Below are 26,006 nucleotides of genomic sequence, written 5' to 3' on the forward strand. Positions count from 1 at the left end.
AAAGTATAAAAAGTTGTTGAAAAGGTGGGACTATGATCTCACCTTGAGTGCAAGAGTTAATAAAGTACTTCAACAAGTAGACGCGTGCAAAGACAAAGCTAGTCTTGACCTAATCATATAGGTTGTATCAATAACGGTAAACACAAACGGTCAAAGATGTTCAATTAGTCCTATGGCTCGTTACGACTCGATTAAATATAGCATGTGAATCACGTTGCCAAGTTTCATGCGAGAATCAAGTATAAAAGCATGTTAGAATGATTGCATAAAAGTTTGGTTAAGTTTGACTAAAAGTCAAACTTGGTCAAAGTCAATGAAAAAGTCAACACGTTCGGGTCGGGTCCCGGACTATTTTTCTATGCTAGTTATTCATATACAAGTATATTAGAACAAGTTTCATGTGAATCGGAGGTCGATAGCTAGTCAAACATTTCACGTGAAATGGGTCCAAGAGGTCAGAATCTGGCCAGGTGATTCTGCGCGCCGCGCGGGGATGTGGCGCGCCGCGCCACTACCTGGGCAGAGAATTCTGGTCAGTTTTTCCAAGTGTGCACGAATCCAACTTCAAATACCCATAAATCCTAAACCGCAAACATCCAAAACAAGTATCTTATATCGTTGGAGAGGTATTTTGACAAGGAATACAACTAACTACTTTTCACCAAGCAAAAACATCAATTACAATAACCGAAAACTCGTCAATTGATCAAGAAAGGTTTATTTTCAAAGTTTCAAGTTCGTAAAACGTATTTTATGATTCGGGCAACCAATTTACATGTATGTTATGCCGTTTCGAAGGTAATCAAACACACATTGCAACAAAACACTTAACAACAATATCTCATAGCATTTGACGCATCAAAAGTTCATGTAACGCTCATCAAACCCTAATCCAAGTTCTCAAAATCATTAATCATGTTCTTGGAGTTTCCTTAATCAACCTATACATCAAAACGAAGCTAACGATACTAGTAACACTTTTAAAACATGCACTTTAACAATCTAACAACATTTGATCATCCAAAATCAAGGATTAAGCTAACCCACTTCAAAAGTTCAAACTAGTTACTCAAATCAACAAATCGAGCAATCAAAACATATATTCATGCTAGACACGAGCCATAGATACTAACTAACACAATTTCAAGTGTAACGACCCGGAAATTTCCGACCAAATTTAAACTCTAATCTCTATATGGTTCCGACACGATAAGCAAAAACTCTAAAGTTGACCCGCACTTTTTCGATCGTTCTATACTCATAAGATTAATATTTACATAAATTAAACCTTACCAACATGATAAGCAATCCAAATTGTTGAGACTTATGTTTTCGAAAAGAGTTTTACACAACGTTTGACCGTCTAGTTTGACCGATGATATCACGAACTATACAATATATGATAATTATACGTTTGTGTATATATATGTATATATACATATTTAACATGATCTAAGAATGTTTTAATATCTCATTTTGTATTAATAACAATAAGTTATAAGTATATTTTGAAACTACTAACTTAAGTTTTCAAAACGATAACCATACGTAACGTTATTTGACTTAAATACTTATGACCTATAATGTTTATACATATATCGTATAAGTAATGTATTTAATCACTTTTAAAGACTTAAATACATAAAACAATATAAGTATATTTACAAAAGATAGCTATATTTGAATCCTCGTTCCGTTTTCTCAAAGATTTCTATACGTATACCTAGGGTATATGTACCCGTATCATACGCAGCTTCTAGATGTATTTACTATTGGTATATACCAATAAAAATCTGCTCCTTAGCAGCCTTAAATGATTAAGAAACATGTGGAACCAACCATTTGTCAAGTAGCATGAATTATTTAGCAAGAAAACAAAGTTAGGTATTTTTTTTTTCCTTTATAACCTAAAAACGTTTTTATGCATGCACACCATTTCTTCACCCCATTTTCTCATACTTACACTTCCATTTCTCTCTCAAAATACTCTTAACTTCATACTTGATCATCTCCAAGCATTTTCCCCATCATTTAGCTTCAAAAACCTTACTTAAACACCATAAGAAAACCATACAAAAACACTTCAAGAAATCCTTCCAAGAACACAAACTTACTTCCAATCTTTCATCCAATTCCATCACCCTTTTGGTTCTAGCTTTTTACTCCTCTTTTACAGCAACCTTGTCCAAGGAACTTGAGGTAGTATCTATGTTCATAACCTTATTCGATTCATATATATATATATAGCTATCATATTTTGTGGTATACAATTTTAACAACAAGAACATAGTTTGAAAGTTTTTAAACTTGTTTGCAAACTAAATAGATCCTTCTAACTTAACTTTTAAAATACTTCAAGACCTGTAATATAACTTAAATATATGCTAACTTAACAAGGTATAACTTGGTTTTTCAAAGAATATCTTAAAAACTGTTTTTACGACGTCGGAGTGCAACCAGGGACTGTTTTGGGTTGGATAATTAAAAACCATTTTAAACTTTGAATTGGAGGTTTATTTTCTGGAAAAATAATTTTTACTATGAATATGATAACACATAAAAATTTCATGATTTAATTCAAAGTATAAGTATTTTTAGAAAAATGGTCATTAAGTGTTATTTTTTTGTAACAAAAATGTTTAACTTCATAAGTGTCACTAAAGTTTCACCTATGCCGTGTGATTTTGAATACAAACCAAGGTATTTTCAGTTCATAGTCTTAAAGAGGGACTCGATCCAAGGAGATGGCAAGTTGAATCAACGAAAACGGATTTGTAACGAAGAAACTATGACCGAAACAAAATTGGTTATCCTAGACTTGTTTAACTTCGGGATTAATTGGGAAAAATTAAATAAATCACATATTTCTAAGATAACATGATATTTTATATATATGTACTTATAATTCAATTTTATATGGTTCAGGATCACCCGTAAACAACACGAGAAGATTAATCATAAGATCCCATGTTTGTACGCAACACGTCATTTGACAACACCGGTACTTTATGTACGCAACACGTCATTTGACAACACCGGTACCGTGGGTCAAGATTAATCTCGACCAATACATATACGATGGGGTTTTATTTATTTCGTTGGGGGTTTTATTTATTTCATTGCGGGTATATTAAACATCTAAAAATGAACCATTAAAATTGAATTACTAACAACGAGCTGCTAACTACGGACTAAGGAATTATTCAAAGTATTAAAAGTATAACAAGTATATATATGTGACGTTTGTTTAAAAAGAAAAGGTATTGATATATTATATATGGATAGGTTCGTGATATCAACCGGAGACCAAGTCAAATTATATATATCTTCAAGACGAAAGTGAGTATATAGTCCCACTTTTAAACTCTAAATATTTCGGGATGAGAATACATGTATTTTATGTTTTACGTTATGGACACAAGTAACTGAAAATATATTCTACGTTGAGTTGTACCACTGGCATACTTCCCTGTAGCTTGGTAACTAATATTTACAGCGGTATTGTAAACGCGAATCCTGTTGATAGATCTATCGGGCCTGACAACCCCAACCGGACTGGACGACCAGTATTCAACGGTTGCACAGTACTTCATTTCATGACTACACTTGGTACAGTGTAGTAAGATTTCATATTAAAGGGAATATGCGACGTGATTAATTGTTAAGTATGGTTACCAAGTGCTCAACCACTTAGAATATTTTTATTAAAATGTTTATATATGAAATCTTGTGGTCTATATTTATATCGCTGTCGACATTAAACCTATATCTCACCAACTTTATGTTGACATTTTAAAGCATGTTATTCTCAGGTATGAATTAAGTCTTCCGCTGTGCATTATCTCGTACTAAGGATACTACTTGAGGCCATTAAGGACTTATATCATAAGGCGTTGCATTCGAGTCATTGAAGTTCATAGAGACTATTATTAAGTAAATGGCGGTTTAGGTCATTTGAATATTATGAAATGTCAGGCGAATATGTCAATTATGGATGTAACTATAGATTGCCTTTTAAGAATAAATGCAACGTTTGTAAGATGTATCATATAGAGGGCAAGTACCTCGCAATGTTATCAACTATTGTAATTCGTTTGTAATCAATATGGACAACGTCCGGATGATTAGTTTCGGATCCTTTCAGTTGGTATCAGAGCGTTGGTCTTAGCGAACCAGGCCTTGCATTAGTGTGTCTAACTAGTAGTTGTTAGGATACATTAAGTGAGTCTGGACTTTGACCGTGTCTGCCTGTCAAAAGTTTTGCTTAATAATCCTAGTCGGAAATCATCTGCTTATCATCCTTAGGGAACTGCCTGCTTATCATTCTTAAGTCTAGACACGTCTTACTGCATTTAGTGCATCGATAATGTATAGACAAAATTCATATCCTAGCGTATCTGTTACTATAGACATTGCCTGACGTATTTCAAAGATTCTCCGTAATTCATGGGATTTTGATATTATATATACATATGTAAATTATGTATTGAAGAGTACCAAACCCAACTCCTATAATCTATTCCAAACCAAAAATTCATTTCTCCGACCATACAAGATGGATTCTTCATCCAGCTCAAATTCCTCCGACTTTGATAGCTTCGCCGATATGGATTTCCATTCGAGCTCCGAGAACAGCGTTACCGGAATGGATCAACCAATTTCCCATCATCTATTCTGGATGAATTGGGGATGGGTTCGTAATATACTAAATTTCTGGAGGCAAGAAGAAGGTGATCCATTCCATCCACCAAATTGTCCTCTTAACGATGAACCTGAAGCACTTACCGGTGAACCTATTCGAAACACCATTTTCTCGCTCATTTCTAGAGTATCTCGTCATGATTACATACTATCCCATATTTCAAATCTTGTTCATTCGCTCGTTCCAACCGTCAATCATCCCGGTATAATAGAAGAAGTCAACGAACTCCGTGCTCGGGTAGTGGTTTTGGAAAATATGGTGCGAAGGTTACAAACACCAACAGCAGCACCAGCAGCATAATCCGTACTACCATCGTCAACGCCGACAGTACCTTTATCACCCCAAACACAACCGCGCCTTAAATCTCAACATCACAATCTGTATCTCGAATATCAACATCACACGACTCAATATCTGTACTTCGAGTATGATCTTCGTTCTATATATCATTCTACATCGATTATCTTCGCTTTACGTATCGTATGACGATTATGTAATTTCTAAAGTCTTAGAGATTATGTAATCTAGAATTAACGATAAATCAAATGAGTTTAATATCTTATTGACTCATTAAATCTATGATTATCTCTGAAGAAAATATATATGCAAGTATATTTTCATAAAGATAGTAATTAAAAATTCCTTCGTACAAACTATTAATGATGAAAATATTTTAACGGGTGGGTAGTACCCGAGGAATATTTAGAATTCACATTAATAAGTTATATTGTACATTCTTGAATCTGATTCAACGGTTATCTATTATCTTACTTACAACCACCGATATTCGTATCCGCTCACCCCAGAATAACCATTTTCAATCAAATTTCATATTCGGATTTTGACCTACCAGAATCCAACAAGTGGCATAAAGAAGAAAACATTGGACAAAATAAAAAAAAAATTGTTAGAAACACACGATTTAACTAATTAAAAATCTATTAAGGATTCCACGCTAACTGTTCCGGCTAACTCTGGACAATTAAAATGAATTAAAATGTTGATTGTAACATATGAAGCTAAACAATTCTTCAAGCTTGCCACTTGATTTTATCTTAAACCTCATTCGTAACTTGACGATTACAATTCGCATTCAAATCCTTTCATGATTCCTGAAAACACCTCGACCGAGAAGTTGAACCCGCCGCACCTCGCCTACGGAATGAAGATTTATACATACAGTTATACACCTGAAGAACTCTCGAACCCAAATTCATAATTTAACATATAACGTATTGAATCCTTTGCCATTTATTAGCAAGAACAACCCTACAATTCCTTTTCAAGAAGCTAATTTTGTCACAGCTCCACTTCGACTTTTCAGTGAGATTATTTCTATTATAATCATGATATTTATACCTTGTCCTTTGGCCGTCATTACCGGAAAACCTTTTATATCCCTCGACAACATCAACAGGTGCACCAGCAGATCGTTATCCTTTTGGCGAAATCAACAATCATTATTTTGAAAATCTCGCGGAACTTCTTCCATCATATCTATAATGTCTATCCCTAAGAATTTCATAATCTGAACGTGAAGTTTCTGAAAAACACCCGGGACTATGAAATAGTTCTTGAAATGCTAACGAAGCAGCAAAAACTGTAAACGACTTTAACGGTCAAAAGTTTGATGACAAAGAATAGTAAGGTGGTAAAGCTGAAAAAAAAAAAAGTTTGGAACTAGAAAACGGATGAAGCAAAGTATGAAAGAGGCTGTGGATAAATCACAGGGACTGAACCTGCTCTCAAAGAATACAAACGATTCCGTACCTCCTGAAACCATCAGTAAGAACCCTACTCTTTATTCAAAACCTTGCCCGGATGATATTTTTCATCATCATCTTATCTTAGATATTATAAGATATCTTCATATCATTCGTTATACATATTTTTCATATTTCTGGAGATATTTTTACAACTATTCCTATCTGCGATCATTTATCTCTCCGTAACATCTGCGTTACAATATAAAAGAAACTGTGTTAATTTCTAAATTCTGAAACCTCCGAGATTAAAATATAAATGATTTGAAGTAGTGTTGGGAACTGATGCATGAATTAGTATAATATAATGAAACTTGATCAACTTTATTATATTACAGTAAGTCATGTTAAGTTTCTAATGGAATGTGATGATTCACAGTACCGTCATCATGTGCCATGTTACACGGCTCTTACATTCTATCAAGTCTCCAAACATATTAGAACGTATCACCTTGATAGTTCTATTTTTCCAGAATATTCGAGTAATTTAACGAATCAAGATCGTGTCATTACAATTTCATTCTAAAACTAATAGCTAGGTTCATTCCAAATTTCCTACCTACGAATTTCGGACCATTGTTCGCTTGGCTCGAGGACGGGAAGAAGAAACGAAGGGACAAAACCTCAGAATAGAAATAGGAACATAAACCACAGCAAATAAGAGAGAGCATTAACTGTGGATGACAATGATTTTAAGGGACGGGAGTAGGAACATCGAAATATAAGGGAAGGTATAAAACCTAACAACAACCCCGAAACTACAAACCGTGCATATCAATACGTATTGCAACGTAAAGGCACGGGAGAATTAAAAACATTATAATTCCAAGGAAAGGATAAAAGAGAATAGATTCTTCTGGTGATAGATGAAAAAGAAGAATGAAAGATATGAAAGTTAGAAATATAACAAGGATTAGAATGGGATGGAGCATATTAGCGAATGTCTTAAAGTAGGAACTAAAGAGAAAGAATAGAAGATGTGGGAAGAAAGAAAGGGAAGGAGGTAAATTTATAGTGAAATATTCGACAAAGAAATCAAAACAGATTGCCGCGTTAAATCAAAGAAGATGCTGATTGCCGCAAAACTAAATCTTATTACATAAGATTTTCTTTAAAACCCTTAAATCCCGGAAATCGATCATAATCACGTCATCGGTTACAACAATTCTATATTTACTCATTTCACTCTTTTGTGATAGCTTCGCTCGTGCGTCTCACATAACCGAATCGTTTTATCTAAATCTTTCAATAATGATAAAATTTAATTATTACCTCATATTCGTCATGAAAACATTCCTATTGTTATTTATGACAACCTCTACCAAATTTCGAGGACGAAATTTCTTTAACGGGTGGGTACTGTAACGACCCGGAAATTTCCGACCAAATTTAAACTCTAATCTCTATATGGTTCCGACACGATAAGCAAAAACTCTAAAGTTGACCCGCACTTTTTCGATCGTTCTATACTCATAAGATTAATATTTACATAAATTAAACCTTACCAACATGATAAGCAATCCAAATTGTTGAGACTTATGTTTTCGAAAAGAGTTTTACACAACATTTGACCGTCTAGTTTGACCGATGATATCACGAACTATACAATATATGATAATTATACGTTTGTGTATATATATGTATATATACATATTTAACATGATCTAAGAATGTTTTAATATCTCATTTTGTATTAATAACAATAAGTTATAAGTATATTTTGAAACTACTAACTTAAGTTTTCAAAACGATAACCATACGTAACGTTATTTGACTTAAATACTTATGACCTATAATGTTTATACATATATCGTATAAGTAATGTATTTAATCACTTTTAAAGACTTAAATACATAAAACAATATAAGTATATTTACAAAAGATAGCTATATTTGAATCCTCGTTCCGTTTTCTCAAAGATTTCTATACGTATACCTAGGGTATATGTACCCGTATCATACGCAGCTTCTAGATGTATTTACTATTGGTATATACCAATAAAAATCTGCTCCTTAGCAGCCTTAAATGATTAAGAAACATGTGGAACCAACCATTTGTCAAGTAGCATGAATTATTTAGCAAGAAAACAAAGTTAGGTATTTTTTTTTTCCTTTATAACCTAAAAACGTTTTTATGCATGCACACCATTTCTTCACCCCATTTTCTCATACTTACACTTCCATTTCTCTCTCAAAATACTCTTAACTTCATACTTGATCATCTCCAAGCATTTTCCCCATCATTTAGCTTCAAAAACCTTACTTAAACACCATAAGAAAACCATACAAAAACACTTCAAGAAATCCTTCCAAGAACACAAACTTACTTCCAATCTTTCATCCAATTCCATCACCCTTTTGGTTCTAGCTTTTTACTCCTCTTTTACAGCAACCTTGTCCAAGGAACTTGAGGTAGTATCTATGTTCATAACCTTATTCGATTCATATATATATATAGCTATCATATTTTGTGGTATACAATTTTAACAACAAGAACATAGTTTGAAAGTTTTCAAACTTGTTTGCAAACTAAATAGATCCTTCTAACTTAACTTTTAAAATACTTCAAGACCTGTAATATAACTTAAATATATGCTAACTTAACAAGGTATAACTTGGTTTTTCAAAGAATATCTTAAAAACTGTTTTTACGACGTCGGAGTGCAACCAGGGACTGTTTTGGGTTGGATAATTAAAAACCATTTTAAACTTTGAATTGGAGGTTTATTTTCTGGAAAAATAATTTTTACTATGAATATGATAACACATAAAAATTTCATGATTTAATTCAAAGTATAAGTATTTTTAGAAAAATGGTCATTAAGTGTTATTTTTTTGTAACAAAAATGTTTAACTTCATAAGTGTCACTAAAGTTTCACCTATGCCGTGTGATTTTGAATACAAACCAAGGTATTTTCAGTTCATAGTCTTAAAGAGGGACTCGATCCAAGGAGATGGCAAGTTGAATCAACGAAAACGGATTTGTAACGAAGAAACTATGACCGAAACAAAATTGGTTATCCTAGACTTGTTTAACTTCGGGATTAATTGGGAAAAATTAAATAAATCACATATTTCTAAGATAACATGATATTTTATATATATGTACTTATAATTCAATTTTATATGGTTCAGGATCACCCGTAAACAACACGAGAAGATTAATCATAAGATCCCATGTTTGTACGCAACACGTCATTTGACAACACCGGTACTTTATGTACGCAACACGTCATTTGACAACACCGGTACCGTGGGTCAAGATTAATCTCGACCAATACATATACGATGGGGTTTTATTTATTTCGTTGGGGGTTTTATTTATTTCATTGCGGGTATATTAAACATCTAAAAATGAACCATTAAAATTGAATTACTAACAACGAGCTGCTAACTACGGACTAAGGAATTATTCAAAGTATTAAAAGTATAACAAGTATATATATGTGACGTTTGTTTAAAAAGAAAAGGTATTGATATATTATATATGGATAGGTTCGTGATATCAACCGGAGACCAAGTCAAATTATATATATCTTCAAGACGAAAGTGAGTATATAGTCCCACTTTTAAACTCTAAATATTTCGGGATGAGAATACATGTATTTTATGTTTTACGTTATGGACACAAGTAACTGAAAATATATTCTACGTTGAGTTGTACCACTGGCATACTTCCATGTAGCTTGGTAACTAATATTTACAGCGGTATTGTAAACGCGAATCCTGTTGATAGATCTATCGGGCCTGACAACCCCAACCGGACTGGACGACCAGTATTCAACGGTTGCACAGTACTTCGTTTCGTGACTACACTTGGTACAGTGTAGTAAGATTTCATATTAAAGGGAATATGCGACGTGATTAATTGTTAAGTATGGTTACCAAGTGCTCAACCACTTAGAATATTTTTATTAAAATGTTTATATATGAAATCTTGTGGTCTATATTTATATCGCTGTCGACATTAAACCTATATCTCACCAACTTTATGTTGACATTTTAAAGCATGTTATTCTCAGGTATGAATTAAGTCTTCCGCTGTGCATTATCTCGTACTAAGGATACTACTTGAGGCCATTAAGGACTTATATCATAAGGCGTTGCATTCGAGTCATTGAAGTTCATAGAGACTATTATTAAGTAAATGGCGGTTTAGGTCATTTGAATATTATGAAATGTCAGGCGAATATGTCAATTATGGATGTAACTATAGATTGCCTTTTAAGAATAAATGCAACGTTTGTAAGATGTATCATATAGAGGGCAAGTACCTCGCAATGTTATCAACTATTGTAATTCGTTTGTAATCAATATGGACAACGTCCGGATGATTAGTTTCGGATCCTTTCATCAAGTCAAAAAACACGAATTTATAGAAATCTAGAGTTTTTAGAAAGTTACCCAAACTTGATGAAATTTGTATCAAAATGTAGAGGATGAAGAGAGGATCACGAAAATGTAGTTTGTTTTGAAGTTTGCTTCCAATCCCGAATTTAGATGATGATTTTATGAAGTTGGGGTTTGTGTGTGTGTTCTTGCTAGAGAGAAAGAGAGAGAGAGGGAGATGGTTGAATGGTGGTGATTGGGGTGGACTAGTTGACCTAGTCAACTAGTTTGCCCCGTGTCAATTTTAGTCCCTCGAGTTTAGAAGCGGGTGCGGGATTTTACCGAACGAATATTTTGAAAACGCTCGAGTAAATGAGTGATGTTATAATTAAATAACGGAAATATTATGAACGTTAGTCAACGGAAACTACGAATTTAAATAACGAAATATTATGTTTAAAAAAAAAAAAGACGGTGTTAAAATTAAATTTAACGGAAAAACGCGGGATGTTACAGTTATCAAATTTTTCGGTCACCTCAAATAACATTCCTAACTCTGTTTGAGTTAAACACATTAAACTTGAACTAGAAAAATTGGATATCGTGTTCGCTAATTCTTTTGTCAAAGTGATTAACAATGGAGATAGCACTCTATTTTGGAAAGATTCATGGCTCGGTAGCCATCCACTATGCAAAAGATTCAACAGAATTTACAGGTTTGAAGCATCTAAATATGCACTTGCAGGTTTGAAGCATCTAAATATGCACTTGGGTAATAAGAAACGAAACATCAACGATGTTGTCTTGGAATTGGTTCAGACACCCTTCTGGAAGATCGCTTGAAGAACTAAATTGCATTAAAGATGAAATAGCTGCTTACGAGTTCAGTCATAATGGGAAAGATGAATGGAAATGGTCGCTTCATGGTTCAGGACATTTCCATACTAGTGTACTTACGGAGTTAATAACCATGAGACTTTCATCAGAAGCTGCAACAACTTCAACACTACGTAACAACTTCTTACCACAAAAAGTTGAAATATTTGTGTGGCAAGTCCTAAAAAATAGACTTTCGGTTAGAACCGAACTTGAAAAAAGAGGTATTGATCTCGATTCGACTAGATGCCCAATATGCGAAAATCATATCGGGACCTTGGATCATACTCTACTACACTGCTCATTTGCCTTGGAAATATGGGGTCGTGTACATTGTTAGTGGATCTCTCAATTACGTCCAAATGGTTTGGTTAAGGACATCCTAACAGTGAGCAATGGTTGCGGATATACTGGACAATCCAAAAAACTTTGGCAAGCATGTGTTTGGGTATCTTCGTACATCATTTGGCAAAATAGAAATAGAATACTTTTTCGGAACCAAAAATGGATGGTACCTATCGCCTACCAAGAAATACAATCTCGTAGCTTCGATTGGATATGCAGTCGGGTGAAGAACAGATTTTTCGAATGGCTGCAGTGGATCTCAAGCCCAAACTTAATTGTAGACCCGGGTTGATCGAATTCCTTGTATTTCTCGTGTTATTCTCATGTTTTTCTGTTACTAGTCTCGATAGTTTCCATTGTAATTAGCTCTCGTGTGTTTTGTTTTGTCGACTCCATAGTCTCAGGCTTGAAGGTTTTTTGTACATTTCGGTTTATCAATAGAAAGTTATGTTAGCTTTTCAAAAAAAATAAATAAGCATGCGCTAAGTTAGAAATCATAATTGTAGTGACCCGAACTTTTCCATGTTTTTATATATTAAATGAAATTGATATTTACATGATTAAATGTTTCCAACATGTTAAGCAATCAAACTTGTTAAGACTTGATTAATTGAAAAGGATTTTGTGTTAACATTTGACCACCCAGTTTGTCCGACGATTCACGAACGTTAAAACTTGTAAAAACGACATGATGATTGAAACAACCCAACCCGTATTCCATACGATAATTTTTTTTTTAAAATAATACACATTTACGCACCAATTAAATATGTAATCATTCCACACGTTCGTTGGAACATACAACAAGTTTTAGTGTTTACAAAAGGCACAAAGGCCATTAACGAATGAGATACAAGTTTGACCAATACAAAAATGATAGTTTTAAACCAAACAACACATCGAGCATGGTTTGGGACTAAACTACCCAAAACGCTAGGCCAACTTCCAAAAGCTCCAACATAACATCATCAAGGGACACCTAGTGCCCAACAACCCCTTGCCCTTGTCCACACCTGCATCTAAAAAGATAAACAACGAGAGGGGTAAGCTAATGCTTAGTGAGTGCAACAATTATACGTATACATATACAACCTACTTACTTGCAATCACTTACACATTTACCGCATACATGCTATCAATATAAATAATCATACCATCCCAAGTACATTACCAAACCTTTCTCCATACGAGCCATCATAATAATAGCATATAGTTTAAACAATATAATATGCTACAATCCACACACAACCATGGTTAACCAATCGAACGAGGGAACGGTGTTTAAAGACCGTCGGAGTTCATAACAACCATTAGTGCACTTAACACCTCGTACACTAACTCCATGGGTGGCATCTTAACACCTCGATACTTCACCCTGAGTGGCATCTTAACACCTCGATGCTTCACCCATCTATTCTACGGAGTGGTGCCTTAACACCTCGACACTTCACCCCTAGGTAGCATCTTAACACCTCGATGCTTCACCCATCACGTGAGTAGTGGTGTCTTAACACCTCGACACTTCACAACTCATACTACAAAAATAAATACATCATACATGCACGCATATAATTATTCCACTCACCTTAACACCTCGGTGGTGATTTAATGCTTCCGAAGGCTTCAAAGCAAGGTACCTATTATATAAGTACACATTCAATTACACACTAGTGGAATTAACCACATTACACATACTTGAGCATTTAATGACTCAATTCGCATTAAATGACTCAACCACACCAAAACCGCCCTTAAATGGCCAAGACCCAACTTTAACCACTAAAGCTAGTGAATTAAAGTCTTCTAACCTCAACTAACACAAACTTAGCGTAATTCATACCCATTTCACCCAAACTATGTCAACTAGTACATTTTGACCCATTTTAATTACTTAGCCTCACAATCAAGTCAAACTTACCCATTAACACTTCTTTCATAAATCTAAAAGTGTATTAGTGACTAGCAATACCATTTGACACTTACAACCTCAAATCACAAGACCAAAACCCTAGTTTGTGGCTATTAGGGTTTCATTACAACAATATAACCCAAATTCACCCATTTTACCCTCAAATGGGTCACCCAAATCTCTAGTAACCAAAACCCTAACCATTAACCAATTAAAACTCAAAACTTAGAGTAAGAACTTACCGAGACTATCAACGTGTAGCTAGAGACACAAGCAACAACTTTAATTCTTGCTCCAAGGTTTGATTCACAATTCTCCAACTCCAAATCTTAAATTTAATCTAAATGGGTTTTGTGTTTTGGGAGAGAAAATGGAAAGTAAAGAAAAAAAGAAATGAATTAAATGAACAAGTGGTGGAGATTTAATGCTCCCATCAGATCTACACGTTAAATTACCAATTTACCCCTTGAAATCCCTTAAAAAGAGCAAAGTCCGGAATCTGTCCAGCAGGACTGCAGCGGCGCAGCTCATTCGTCGCGGCGCGACGTATAAAGGGAAATTCGACCCTTCTTAACCCATTTTCTGATCCAGGTTTGCTTGATATGCCGCGGCGCGGACCACTTTGTCGCGGCGCGGCTTAAAGCTGCACCTGAACAGCTCGACCACCTTAAGAAAATTTTGATTTTTATTTAATTGTACACTCCATTCCCGCTTCAATATTCGCCTAACCCTCAACAATAGTCTCACAAGACTTAACGCTATCAAAACTCATGTTTAAACTTATATATGCACACATTATCAAGTATACATATATGTATATATACATCTACACATATATATTCATACATTTACGCATAAGCTAACGAGTTATAAACGTACAAATGATTAAGTATGTACCTTTCGATACGTAAGGAAAAACGGGATGTTACAATGATATATATATGGACATATATATGGTTAACATGAAATTATGATAAGTAAGTATCTCACTAAGTATATTAACAATGTGTGATATACATAAAAAATGAGAATATTGAATTATGAAGCTCGAAACGATATACATAACGATTATCGTTATAACAACGTCTTACTAAATACATATGTATTGTTGATGTTAAAGCTAAGGGGTATAAAATACTATTAAATTTTAGAAGGAAATACTATTAAATACGCTACAATTTTACACAAGATATTTATTTATTTATAGAATGGATATACTTAAACCTTGCTACAACACTTATAGGCAGTGTACCTAATCGTACAGTAGTGTAGTTTTTAGTAAGTCCGGTTCGTTCCATAGGGAAAATCTTTAAACAAAGCTTAACGCTATATTAGTTTACTTTTATAAAAATACAAATATATATATATATATAAGTAATATTATTATTATAAAGGGGGTTTTTTACCGTTTAATGACCGGTTTGTCGATTTTAAAAACTTTAGTTGCAGTTAAAACAAAATGTAAAATATTAAATAAATAAAAGACTTAATTTAAAGCTTAAAGTAAATAACGATAATGAAATTGCGAATAATAAAAGTACGATAAAATAAACTTGCGATAATTAAAAAGTATGATAACTAAAAGTGCAATTAAATACAATAACAATAAATAAAAATGCGATAATTAGAAGTGCAATTAAATATAAATTAAAGAAAATTAAATATGAAATAAAAGAATTATGCTTATTTAAACTTCCGTAATCATGATGTTTGACGTGTTGATTTTAGTTTTATGCCCATGGGTTAATTGTCCTTTGTCCTGGATTATTTAATATGTCCGTCTAGTTTTTGTCCATAACAGTCCATCAGTCATAAATATAAAGTGCGAGTGTCCTCGTCAAATTATCCTTATACCCGAAGTTTAAATATTCCAACTAATTGGGGACTTAAACTGTAACAAGATTTTAATACTTTGTTTAATAATTACACCAGGATGTCGACTGAGTGTAACCCAAGGTTTTAATACTTTGTTATCAATTATGCCAAGTGTCCTTGTACATAATTTCACCCCTGTTTTAATAATTCTAGTGGCTATTAATCCATTCCCGTGTCCGGTTAAATGAACGATTATTCGTACATATAAATACCCCGCCCATCGTGTCCGATTGAGTGTATATGGTAACTTATGGGTACGTCCAATTATAAATCTTTATATTAACAGTAACAAACTATCATTTAGTTAAACAAATATAAAGCCCATTAATAGCCCATAGTCTAATTTCCACAAGTGTCGTTCTTTTGTCCAAACCCCAATTATGGTACAAAGCCCAATTACCCAATTTTAGTAATTAGCCCAACATCATGATTACTTCATTTTAAATAAGCATAATAATAACTTAGCTACGAGACATTAAATTAAAAAGTTTGAACATAACTTACAATGATTAAAAATAGCGTAGCGTTACACGGACATAATTTCGACTTACACCCTTACAACATTCGCTAACATACCCTTATTATTAGGATTAAAATTAAAATTAAAATTAAAATATAAATTATAAATATAAATATTACGTATAGATAGATGGATGGATATATATTGGATTAAAAATGATCAGAATTCGTTGGGTTTTATAGGGAGTTTCAGTTTTTGGGGCTCCTCGACTCGCGGCCCATTCCTTCTTCAAACTCCGCGAGTCGCGGAGATCGTTTTTACAGCTCACCCACATTTGGATCTTTGTTTGCCGACGATTTATTTTATAAATATAATATATATATAATTAATATAATTAATTATATATTATATTATATTTATATACATAGTTAACTTGTAATTTTTAGTCCGTTGCATCGAGCGTTGAGAGTTGACTCTGGTCCCGGTTCCGGATTTTCGAACGTCCTTGCGTACTATTTTATATCTTGTACTTTGCGTTTTGAATCTTGTATTCTTGTAATTTCGAGACGTTTCTTATCAATAATTGGAACCTCTTTGATTGTATTTTGTACTTTTGAGCTTTTTGGTCGTTTGCGTCTTCAATTCGTCGAATCTGTCTTTTGTCTTCACCTTTTAATATTTAAACGAATATCACTTGTAAATAGAACAATTGCAACTAAAAGCTTGTCTTTCTAGGGTAATAATGCTATGAAATATATGTTCGTTTTTAGCATTATCAAATATTCCCACACTTGAGCGTTGCTTGTCCTCAAGCAATATCGTCTTGAAATACTAGAATCACTTCTTTATTCTTCACACTTTGTACATCAGTGATTTCTATACGGCGGTATAAACAATGGTAGTAACGATATGGTTTACAGTCCCACATGACTATAAAAATTTAGATCCATTAAGGAAACTGGATCTTTATGAAAACATTTGATCTTTTGAAAATTAAATCTAGTTTTTACCCTAGATAAGTTTTTCGGAATAATCCTTCACCGGTGTTTGCAAATTATTTTTGTGGGTTTGGTGGGTTTCAGATTTGAAAATTTTAGCTCAAAACTTATGGTTTTGTGTCACCCACTTGCTAACCTTGTATTAGGAAAGCAACACGTCCAGTATACTTGCTCCGTATATTACCTTTCGGTAAACTACCGTCCGGTTGTAAAGGAAAGCGTTGAACAAGCAACTGTTAAAGCAATGTCCCCTGACATGCTTTTAATTATGGTCTATAACGTGTCGGACACAATTACTATCCTTGGTAGGAGCTAAGCTCACCCTTATAATTTTCCGGTCTGGCACAAGGTCCTGTCTTTGACCATGCTATGCAACCACCGTTCTTACGGTTGATACCCGATTTGGTTCAGGTGACCTAATGAATTCCAGGTGAATTCCTAGGATTTTACGTTCAATGGTAATGAACGCATTGAAAATGGGTTTTTAGAAAACAAATCGGTTTGTAATTTTGATCAAAATATTTTCTCGTTCAGGCTCGAGTTTAGATATCATTGAATTCCATGAGTTTGTAATTCTCAATCTTTAAGGTCAATCTCAAGGATTGAGTAATATCAAGCTTAAAAGCTGATTTTTGATCTTTTAAGGAGATTATCCTTTCTAGGGATCTGATTCATTAGTCTTATCCAGCTAATTTGCACGGTGCCCCCCATTGTACGAGATAAATCCTTCTCATGGTTAGGATAAATCTGACCACTTGGCGACCCTGTTTAATGCCGAGGTCCGTGGATTTCCTGCTGATTTTAGTGATGACTTTTCTAGATTTTTCGTCAACCTACAGCTGGTCTGGACGACAACTTCCTGACCTAAATCAAGAAGCGCGTTTCTTTTCGGAAGACTTTACTTCCTTTTAATGATGGAATTGATTCATCGTGTAGATCCATCTTTCTTACAGTAAATCAGGTAAAACTTTTTAGTTTAGTCTAAAGCAAAAGTATTTTCAGTTATTTGTACAGAAATATGTGACATATGTTTAAAATATCTTGGTAAATTTTCCCACACTTGGCTTTTATTTTCCTTTTTATTGTCCTCTATTCCATTTTAAATGAATTTTAACATTTTGGTTTGTTTCTCAATTTATGTCCTTTCCGAGGTAACAATAATTTCGGTGTTAAAACCTAGTTTTATCGTTCATAAATATGTATAAACATGATTTTGAGTTCATTTAGTTGAAAATTTTGAAAAATTTTACTAGAATTGGGTAGTCAGTATATAAGACTAGGGCTGTTCTTTATTATCAGAGAGCACTAGATTCTAATACAACTACTACTTTACTAGTATTTCTAATGGTAACCAAGTGTATAAAGTAAAAATTTTAAAATCCGAAAGAATTTAACCCCTTCCCACACTTAAGATCTTGCAATGCCCTCATTTGCAAGAAATCAGTAACAATTTAAATTATTGAGGGTGATTTGTGTGAAAATGATTAAATTTTACCAAAGTTTCCAAACATATTTGTGTTTGCTTGCTGAATGATAAATGGTGCATATCATTTGTTCATTCCGTCTTGTTGTTATTTCACATATATTTTTCATCTTGTCGTCAAAATTAGTTGTTTTTGCTGAACTTAATGCCAGTCTTTGAAAATGCGTTGTTTTACCCTGTTGTGTACATAAAATAAACTGCAAACATATATACATATTTTTGAAGTTTGGTATATTACCCCATATTCAAAAATTATTAAAATCTAAGAATAAAAGTTAGAAAATTATAAAAACTATTACAATATTAACATAAGTATTAAACATATCAACATTACAAATTACAAAATAAATAAAACTAATAGATTAGGGATGATACTGATACCAGTAGGGGTTCCATACATAACCATATGTGCTATAAAATGCTTCGGTTGGGTTATACGTAGGATACGGTGGTTGGATCTCTATAGACCAGGGAGGGAATATGGGCGATGGAGTAGGAATATAGTTTCTACCTATATGTTGGCAATAAGCTATGATTTGGTTTTGATGAACTTGCCAATCTTCAAATGCTCTATGTCTAGCATTTTCATACTCTTGTGAAGCTATAAACCTTTGCATTTCTGCCATTTCATTTTCCCCTCCTACATTACCTTGCTGTTGGTTTCTCTCAACCTGTGGATGTCTACCATTATATCGTACTGCGGCATTATTTCGCCTCTTCAAAACTTTCGCACCATGGTATACATTTAAACCTATTGTATCTCGGGGTTCTGGTTCTTCGATTAGTAATCCCCCCCGACTTATATCCACACCGAGATATTCAGTAATCAAAGTAATAAATATACCACCTCCTATTATGCTATGCGGTCTCATCCCCCTAACCATAGCTGATAAATAATAACCCACACAATAAGGTATACTTACAGTGCCTTGTGGGTCTCGAATACACATGTGGTAAAACAAATCCTGTTCATTTACCTTTTCCTTGTTCTTACCTCGTTGTGTAATCGAATTGGCTAAAAATCTATGAATTACTCTTAACTCTGCTCTATCTATATCCAAATAAGAGTAATTTCCCCCTTTAAATCGGTGATGGCTAGTCATTTGACTCCATACACCATGCGTATCAAAATTTTCGTCTATCTTCCTACCGTTCAATATCAACCCTTTACAATCGGCAGATGCTAACTCCTCAGGCGTATATATACGTAAAGCCTGAGCCATGTCTAGTAAAGACATGTGGCGCATCGAACCTCCTAACAAAAATCTAATAAAAGATCGATCGGTTAAACTAGCTACCCGATCATTTAATTCTATACTACACAACAATTCTTCACACCATACTTTATATACAGGTCTACTCATGTTGAATAACCGTACCCAATCGTTAAAAGTAGAATTACCATACCTCTGTGAAAGTAATTCTCTAATTGGCCCAGCCAATTCTACAGCTTCTAATGGTCCCTATTCTATGACCCTAGGTACCTCAACAGCTTTAGAATGAAGAGTATGCAAACCCCTTTGGTATTTTGGATAATCTATCCAAAGTCTGTCAAATCTCAGGTTCGGGTGCAAATCTTCCAAGTGCATATCAGAAAATGTCATGACTGGATGAGGTATATCTTGTTTGTAGTAGTTATCCACCTTCTGTTGTTCCGTATTCTCAGCAGGAGCATTGCGAGCTTGGGATGAAGATTCACCCCTTTCAGTCTGCAAAACACATAAAACACAATTTTTGTGCATCCAAATATGCATTAGTGTCAGCAAAATCATCAATCAAAATAATTACAATGACATGATCAATTTATATCAAACTTAAGCTCATTTACATATTTTCATCAAATCTACACTTTTTCAAATAAGCATATACGAAAATGTTCGCCAAGTTCATAAGCATTCAACTCAAATAACATGTCAAAATAATCATTACTAGCAATTAAACAAGTTTCAAATGGCATTATCTCTCAAAAATCAAGTTCATGAATTTTAGACTTGAAAAAGTCCACTTTAATTCTCAAAATCATGTTTAGGCTCAAAGTTTGGATCATTTAACTACCTAAACATGTTACACTACTTAATTTAGCAACAATTCATGACAAAAATCGGCCATAACCTGTTTATATCAAAAAGCCCCAAATTTGCTCAAGAACACAAACCCTAGATTACTCAAAATTTGAAGTTTAAGGCTTCTAATCATGTTAAATAGCATCAATCTAGGTTATACAAGTATAATACATAAACAATTTAAGCATAATTACACTAAAAAGCATCAAAATCAAATTGGGTATAAAATTGCTCAAGAACACTAATTTTCGGATTAAATGGTGTTTAGGTGTAAAAATTTACCGTTTTTCTTGAGTAATTCCTTGATAGCATCCTTCTCAACATGATTTTAGGTAAAGATTTGATGATTATCGGTCAAAAATTGCGAATTGGGGAGGTCTTTTTCGGGTTTTTGCGCAGTATTTTCGGGTTTTATTTCGCAGAATTTGGTGTGGTATTGTGCAACTGAGCTGTTCTTTACGTTTTTTTTTTTGTATTTTGGTCCCTCCGCGAGTCGCGGTGTTTGACCCTTCAAACTCCGCGAGTCGCGGAGTTTGTATTTTTTTTTTTTTTATATCTTATACTAATTAAAACAATTAAGTAATTAATTTTAAAATTTTGTTTCCCTTGTTATTTAGGACGAGGTCGTTTCGGATCGATGTCCTAGTCCGTCCTTCAACAAAATTTTAAAATTTGTCTTTTTCAAGCGATTGTTTTAAAAGCTTAGATTTTTGGTTTTTTTTTTTTTTTTTTTTTATGTTTTTGGCATACTTTAATTCAATAAGATTAAAAATAATGATAATAAAAGTTCTCGTCTCTCCCTCGGGTAAAGCAATTTCGGTTCAATGACCTAGTCTTCAACTTACGACGAATTTTAAAAATTATATTTTTAACTTAATGAGATAAAGTAAATTTTTGTTTTTAAATTCACACCAACTTAAATTAAAAATACATAAAATTCAAAATTAATATTAAAAATTCACACTAAACTTAAAATTTGAAATGCATAAAATTAAAAATTCATATTTTAAAAATTAAAAATTCACACCAAACTTAATTTAAAAATTCATATTATAAATTCACACCAAACTTATATTAATTTTTTAAATATTTATAATTTTAAATATATTGTTTTTACAAAGTTTACAATATTAATTTAAGATTTATATATTAATTTTAAAAACATGGTAAAAATAAAATTAAAAATCTTTTTGGCTTTTTATCCCACTTTAATCAATCAAATATTATCAAAAATATGCGCCCCTCTTTTCGGTAAAGTAATTTCGGTTCCAAGACCTAATTTAACTCATGACGAATTTTTGAAATATTTTGGGTTGATTGATTAAAGATATTTATACCTTAAGAATAAACGTTAAATTTCGCAGTGATGTAATAAATTTTTGTATGATATCAATAATTTTGGTCGCCAAACCTAATTTTATTTAATACCAATTTAATACTTTATAGCGAACAAATTAGCGTTTATTATCAAAAGGTTAAAAAAAATAAAAATAAAAACTGTACAGACTTACCTGTGAGATAGTATTCTTAGTTATATGATCTATCCCATTCATAAGATAGTCGGTTTAATTAATTTTCCATGGCTACATAGGCGTAACCTCGAGCATTCAGTGTTTTTTCTTCTAAACATATGAACGGTCCGTCTCTGCATAAAGTAACAAATTCGGTGTTTGAATAGGTTTGATTATTTGAACATTTACCTCCATGTGACCATTTTCCGCATTTGTGACATCTTCTAGGTGTCGTGCTCTTCTTTTCGCTGCGGATTTTGATTTTCCTTTACCAAATTGTAACTTATAATCTTCGCATCTGGATTCTTTTCTTACTCCGTCCAATCTTTCTCTGATTACTGATACTATTTCACTCGGAAGTGTGTCATTATTTCGTTTAGTGATCAAAGCGTGTAGCATTAGACCATGGTTTAGTTCACAGGCAGTCTTCATTTCCTAAAAAAAATAAAAATTCAGAATGGGGGGAGAAGACTAGTTCTTTAGGGTCTGCTAGGGAAAGACCATTCGGGTTCCATTTTCGAGAACTACATGAAAATAGACAATCTAACTCTAACAGAAATACATATTATCCTTTAAAGACTTGATTCTCCCCACACTTAGTTAGTTGTGGTATCGAAATTGTGATTAACTTCATTGTCGACTTCCATCGGACTATCTATGTAATGTTTAACTCTGTGACCATTAACTTTAAATTCAATTCCATTTGAATTTATTAATTCTATCGTTCCGTATGGGAAAACTCTTTTGACTATGAATGGTCCAGACCATCTTGATTTCAATTTTCCAGGAAATAGCTTGAATCGTGAATTGAAAAGAAGAACTCTGTCTCCTTCTTTAAATTCTTTTAAACTTCTGATTCTTTTATCATGCCATTTCTTCGTTCTTTCTTTATAGATTAACGAATTTTCGTATGCTTCATGTCTTAATTCTTCTAATTCGTTTAGTTGACTTAATCGTAGATGTCCAGCTTCATGTATATCAAGATTACATGTCTTCAAAGCCCAAAATGCTTTGTGTTCAATTTCTACTGTAAGATGACATGCTTTTCCGTAAACAAGTCTAAAAGGTGTGGTTCCAATTGGAGTTTTGTAGGCTATTCTAAAAGCCCAGAGTGCATCCTCCAATTTAATGGACCATTCCTTCGGATTTGATCCTACGGTTTTTTCTAGAATACTTTTTAAAGCTCGGTTGGTATTTTCAACTTGTCCACTTGTTTGTGGATGATATGTGGTGGAGATTTTATGAGTTACTCCATATCTTTTAAGAACTTTCTCAAGTTGATTATTACAGAAATGAGTACCCCGATCACTTATTAAAGCTTTCGGTGTTCCAAACCTTGCAAAAAGACGTTTTAAAAAGTTGACTACAACTCGTGCATCGTTAGTTGGGAGAGCTTGTGCTTCCACCCATTTAGATACATAATCAATGGCTACGAGAATATAGAGATTATTATGAGATTTTGGAAATGGACCCATAAAGTCAATACCCCAAATGTCAAATACTTCACATACTTGGATGACATTTTGTGGCATTTCATCACGTTGACTTATTTTTCCGGCCCTTTGACAAGCATCACAGGATTTGCAAAGAAGGTGTGCGTCTTTGTAAATTGTAGGCCAATAGAATCCAGCTTCATAAACTTTTCTTGCTGTTAGTTGAGGCCCATAATGCCCTCCTGTTGGTCCTGTGTGACAATGGTTTAAAATTTTACTAGCTTCATCTCCAAATACACAACGGCGTATTATTCCATCGGGACAACTTTTAAACAGATGTGGATCTTCCCAAAAATAGTGTTTTATATCACTGAAGAATTTCTTTCGTTTTTGGTACGATAATCCTTTTTCAAGGAATCCACATACTAAGTAGTTTGCATAGTCTGCATACCATGGTATTTCATTATAATCTATCTTCAATAGATATTCATCAGGAAAGTTGTCTTGTATGGCCGATTCATTTAGAACTTCTAACTCGGGATTTTCAAGACGAGAAAGATGATCAGCGGCGAGATTTTCTGCTCCTCTTTTATCTCGGATTTCAATATCAAATTCTTGTAAGAGTAATATCCAGCGGATTAATCTTGGTTTAGCATCTTGTTTCGAAAATAGGTATCTAAGAGCAGAATGGTCGGTATAGACCACCGTTTTAGCTAGAACGAGATATGAACTAAATTTGTCAAAAGTAAAGACAATAGCAAGGAGTTCTTTTTCAGTAGTTGTATAATTTGTTTGTGCTCCTTGTAACGTCTTACTAGCATAATATATAGGTTGAAATCATTTTTCAATCCTTTGTCCTAAAACGGCTCCCATTGCAAAATCACTTGCATCGCACATTAATTCAAACGGTAGATTCCAATTTGGTGTTATCATGATCGGCGCATTAGTGAGTTTCTCTTTAAGAATATTAAAAGATTTGATACATTCATCTGAAAAGATGAATGGAGCATCCTTTTCTAGGAGTTTATTCATAGGAGTGGCAATTTTAGAAAAATCTTTTATGAAACGTCGGTAAAAACCGGCATGCCCTAGAAAACTCCTAACTCCTCTAACATTGGTGGGATGTGGAAGTTTAGCAATTACATCTACTTTAGCTCTATCCACTTCAATTCCTTCTTTTGAAATTTTATGTCTAAGAACGATGCCTTCTTTAACCATGAAATGGCATTTCTCCCAATTAAGTACTAGATTTGATTGTTCGCATCTAATAAGCATTCGTTCCAGATTAACTAGACATGATTCAAATGTATCACCGAAGACTGAAAAATCATCCATGAAAACTTCCATGCATTCTTCTATCATGTCGTGAAAAATCGCCATCATACACCTTTGAAAGGGTGCAGGGGCGTTGCAAAGTCCAAATGGCATGCGTTTGTAAGCAAAAGTACCATAAGGGCACGTGAATGTGGTTTTTTCTTGGTCCTCGGGTGCTATTGCAATTTGAAAATATCCGGAAAATCCATCAAGAAAGCAATAGTAACTATTTCCGGCTAATCTTTCTAACATTTGATCAATGAAAGGTAAGGGAAAGTGATCTTTTCTGGTGGCGTCATTTAATTTTCTATAATCAATACACACACGCCATCCTGTTACAGTCCTAGTAGGAATAAGCTCATTTTTCTCATTTGTAATGACAGTCATGCCACCCTTCTTAGGCACGCATTGAACTGGGCTTACCCATGGACTATCAGAAATTGAATAAATTAGACCTGCGTCTAGCAGTTTAATAATTTCTTTTTTAACTACATCTTGCATATTAGGATTTAGTCTTCGTTGGCGTTGCACATACGTTTTATGACCTTCTTCCATAAGGATTTTATGTGTGCAATACGAAGGACTTATTCCTTTAATATCATGAATCTTCCATGCAATGGCTGGTTTATGAGATTTCAACACAGAAATGAGTTGTGATTTCTCATTTTCAGTAAGAGAAGACGATATTATTACAGGTAATTCAGATTCACCATGTAAATAAGCGTATTCCAAATGGTTTGGAAGCGGCTTTAGCTCTAATTTCGGAGGTTCTTCTATCGATGATTTATATCGATATCTGTCTTCTTCTTTTAGCATTTGAATTTCTTCTGTTGTTGGTTCATATCCATTAGCTATTAGTGTAGCTAACATTTCAGCTTCATCAATTGGTTCAGTACTTTCTCCTAAAGAACATTCTCCTGTTCCTTGTAATTCTGGAAATTCTTC

The 26,006-nt window shown here is 33.6% G+C and overlaps 1 protein-coding gene across 1 annotated transcript; it reads left to right on the plus strand.

Moving 5' to 3' along the window:
* Positions 1-11,590: 11,590 nt before the first annotated feature.
* LOC139902610 (uncharacterized) lies at positions 11,591-12,010 on the plus strand. Its single transcript, XM_071885220.1, has one exon. It carries the CDS (start codon positions 11,591-11,593, stop codon positions 12,008-12,010), a length of 420 nt encoding a protein of 139 aa, XP_071741321.1.
* The last annotated feature ends 13,996 nt before the right edge of the window (positions 12,011-26,006 follow it).

The sequence above is a fragment of the Rutidosis leptorrhynchoides genome, chromosome 1, assembly GCF_046630445.1.
Source record: "Rutidosis leptorrhynchoides isolate AG116_Rl617_1_P2 chromosome 1, CSIRO_AGI_Rlap_v1, whole genome shotgun sequence".
NCBI classification, from domain to species: Eukaryota; Viridiplantae; Streptophyta; class Magnoliopsida; order Asterales; family Asteraceae; genus Rutidosis; species Rutidosis leptorrhynchoides.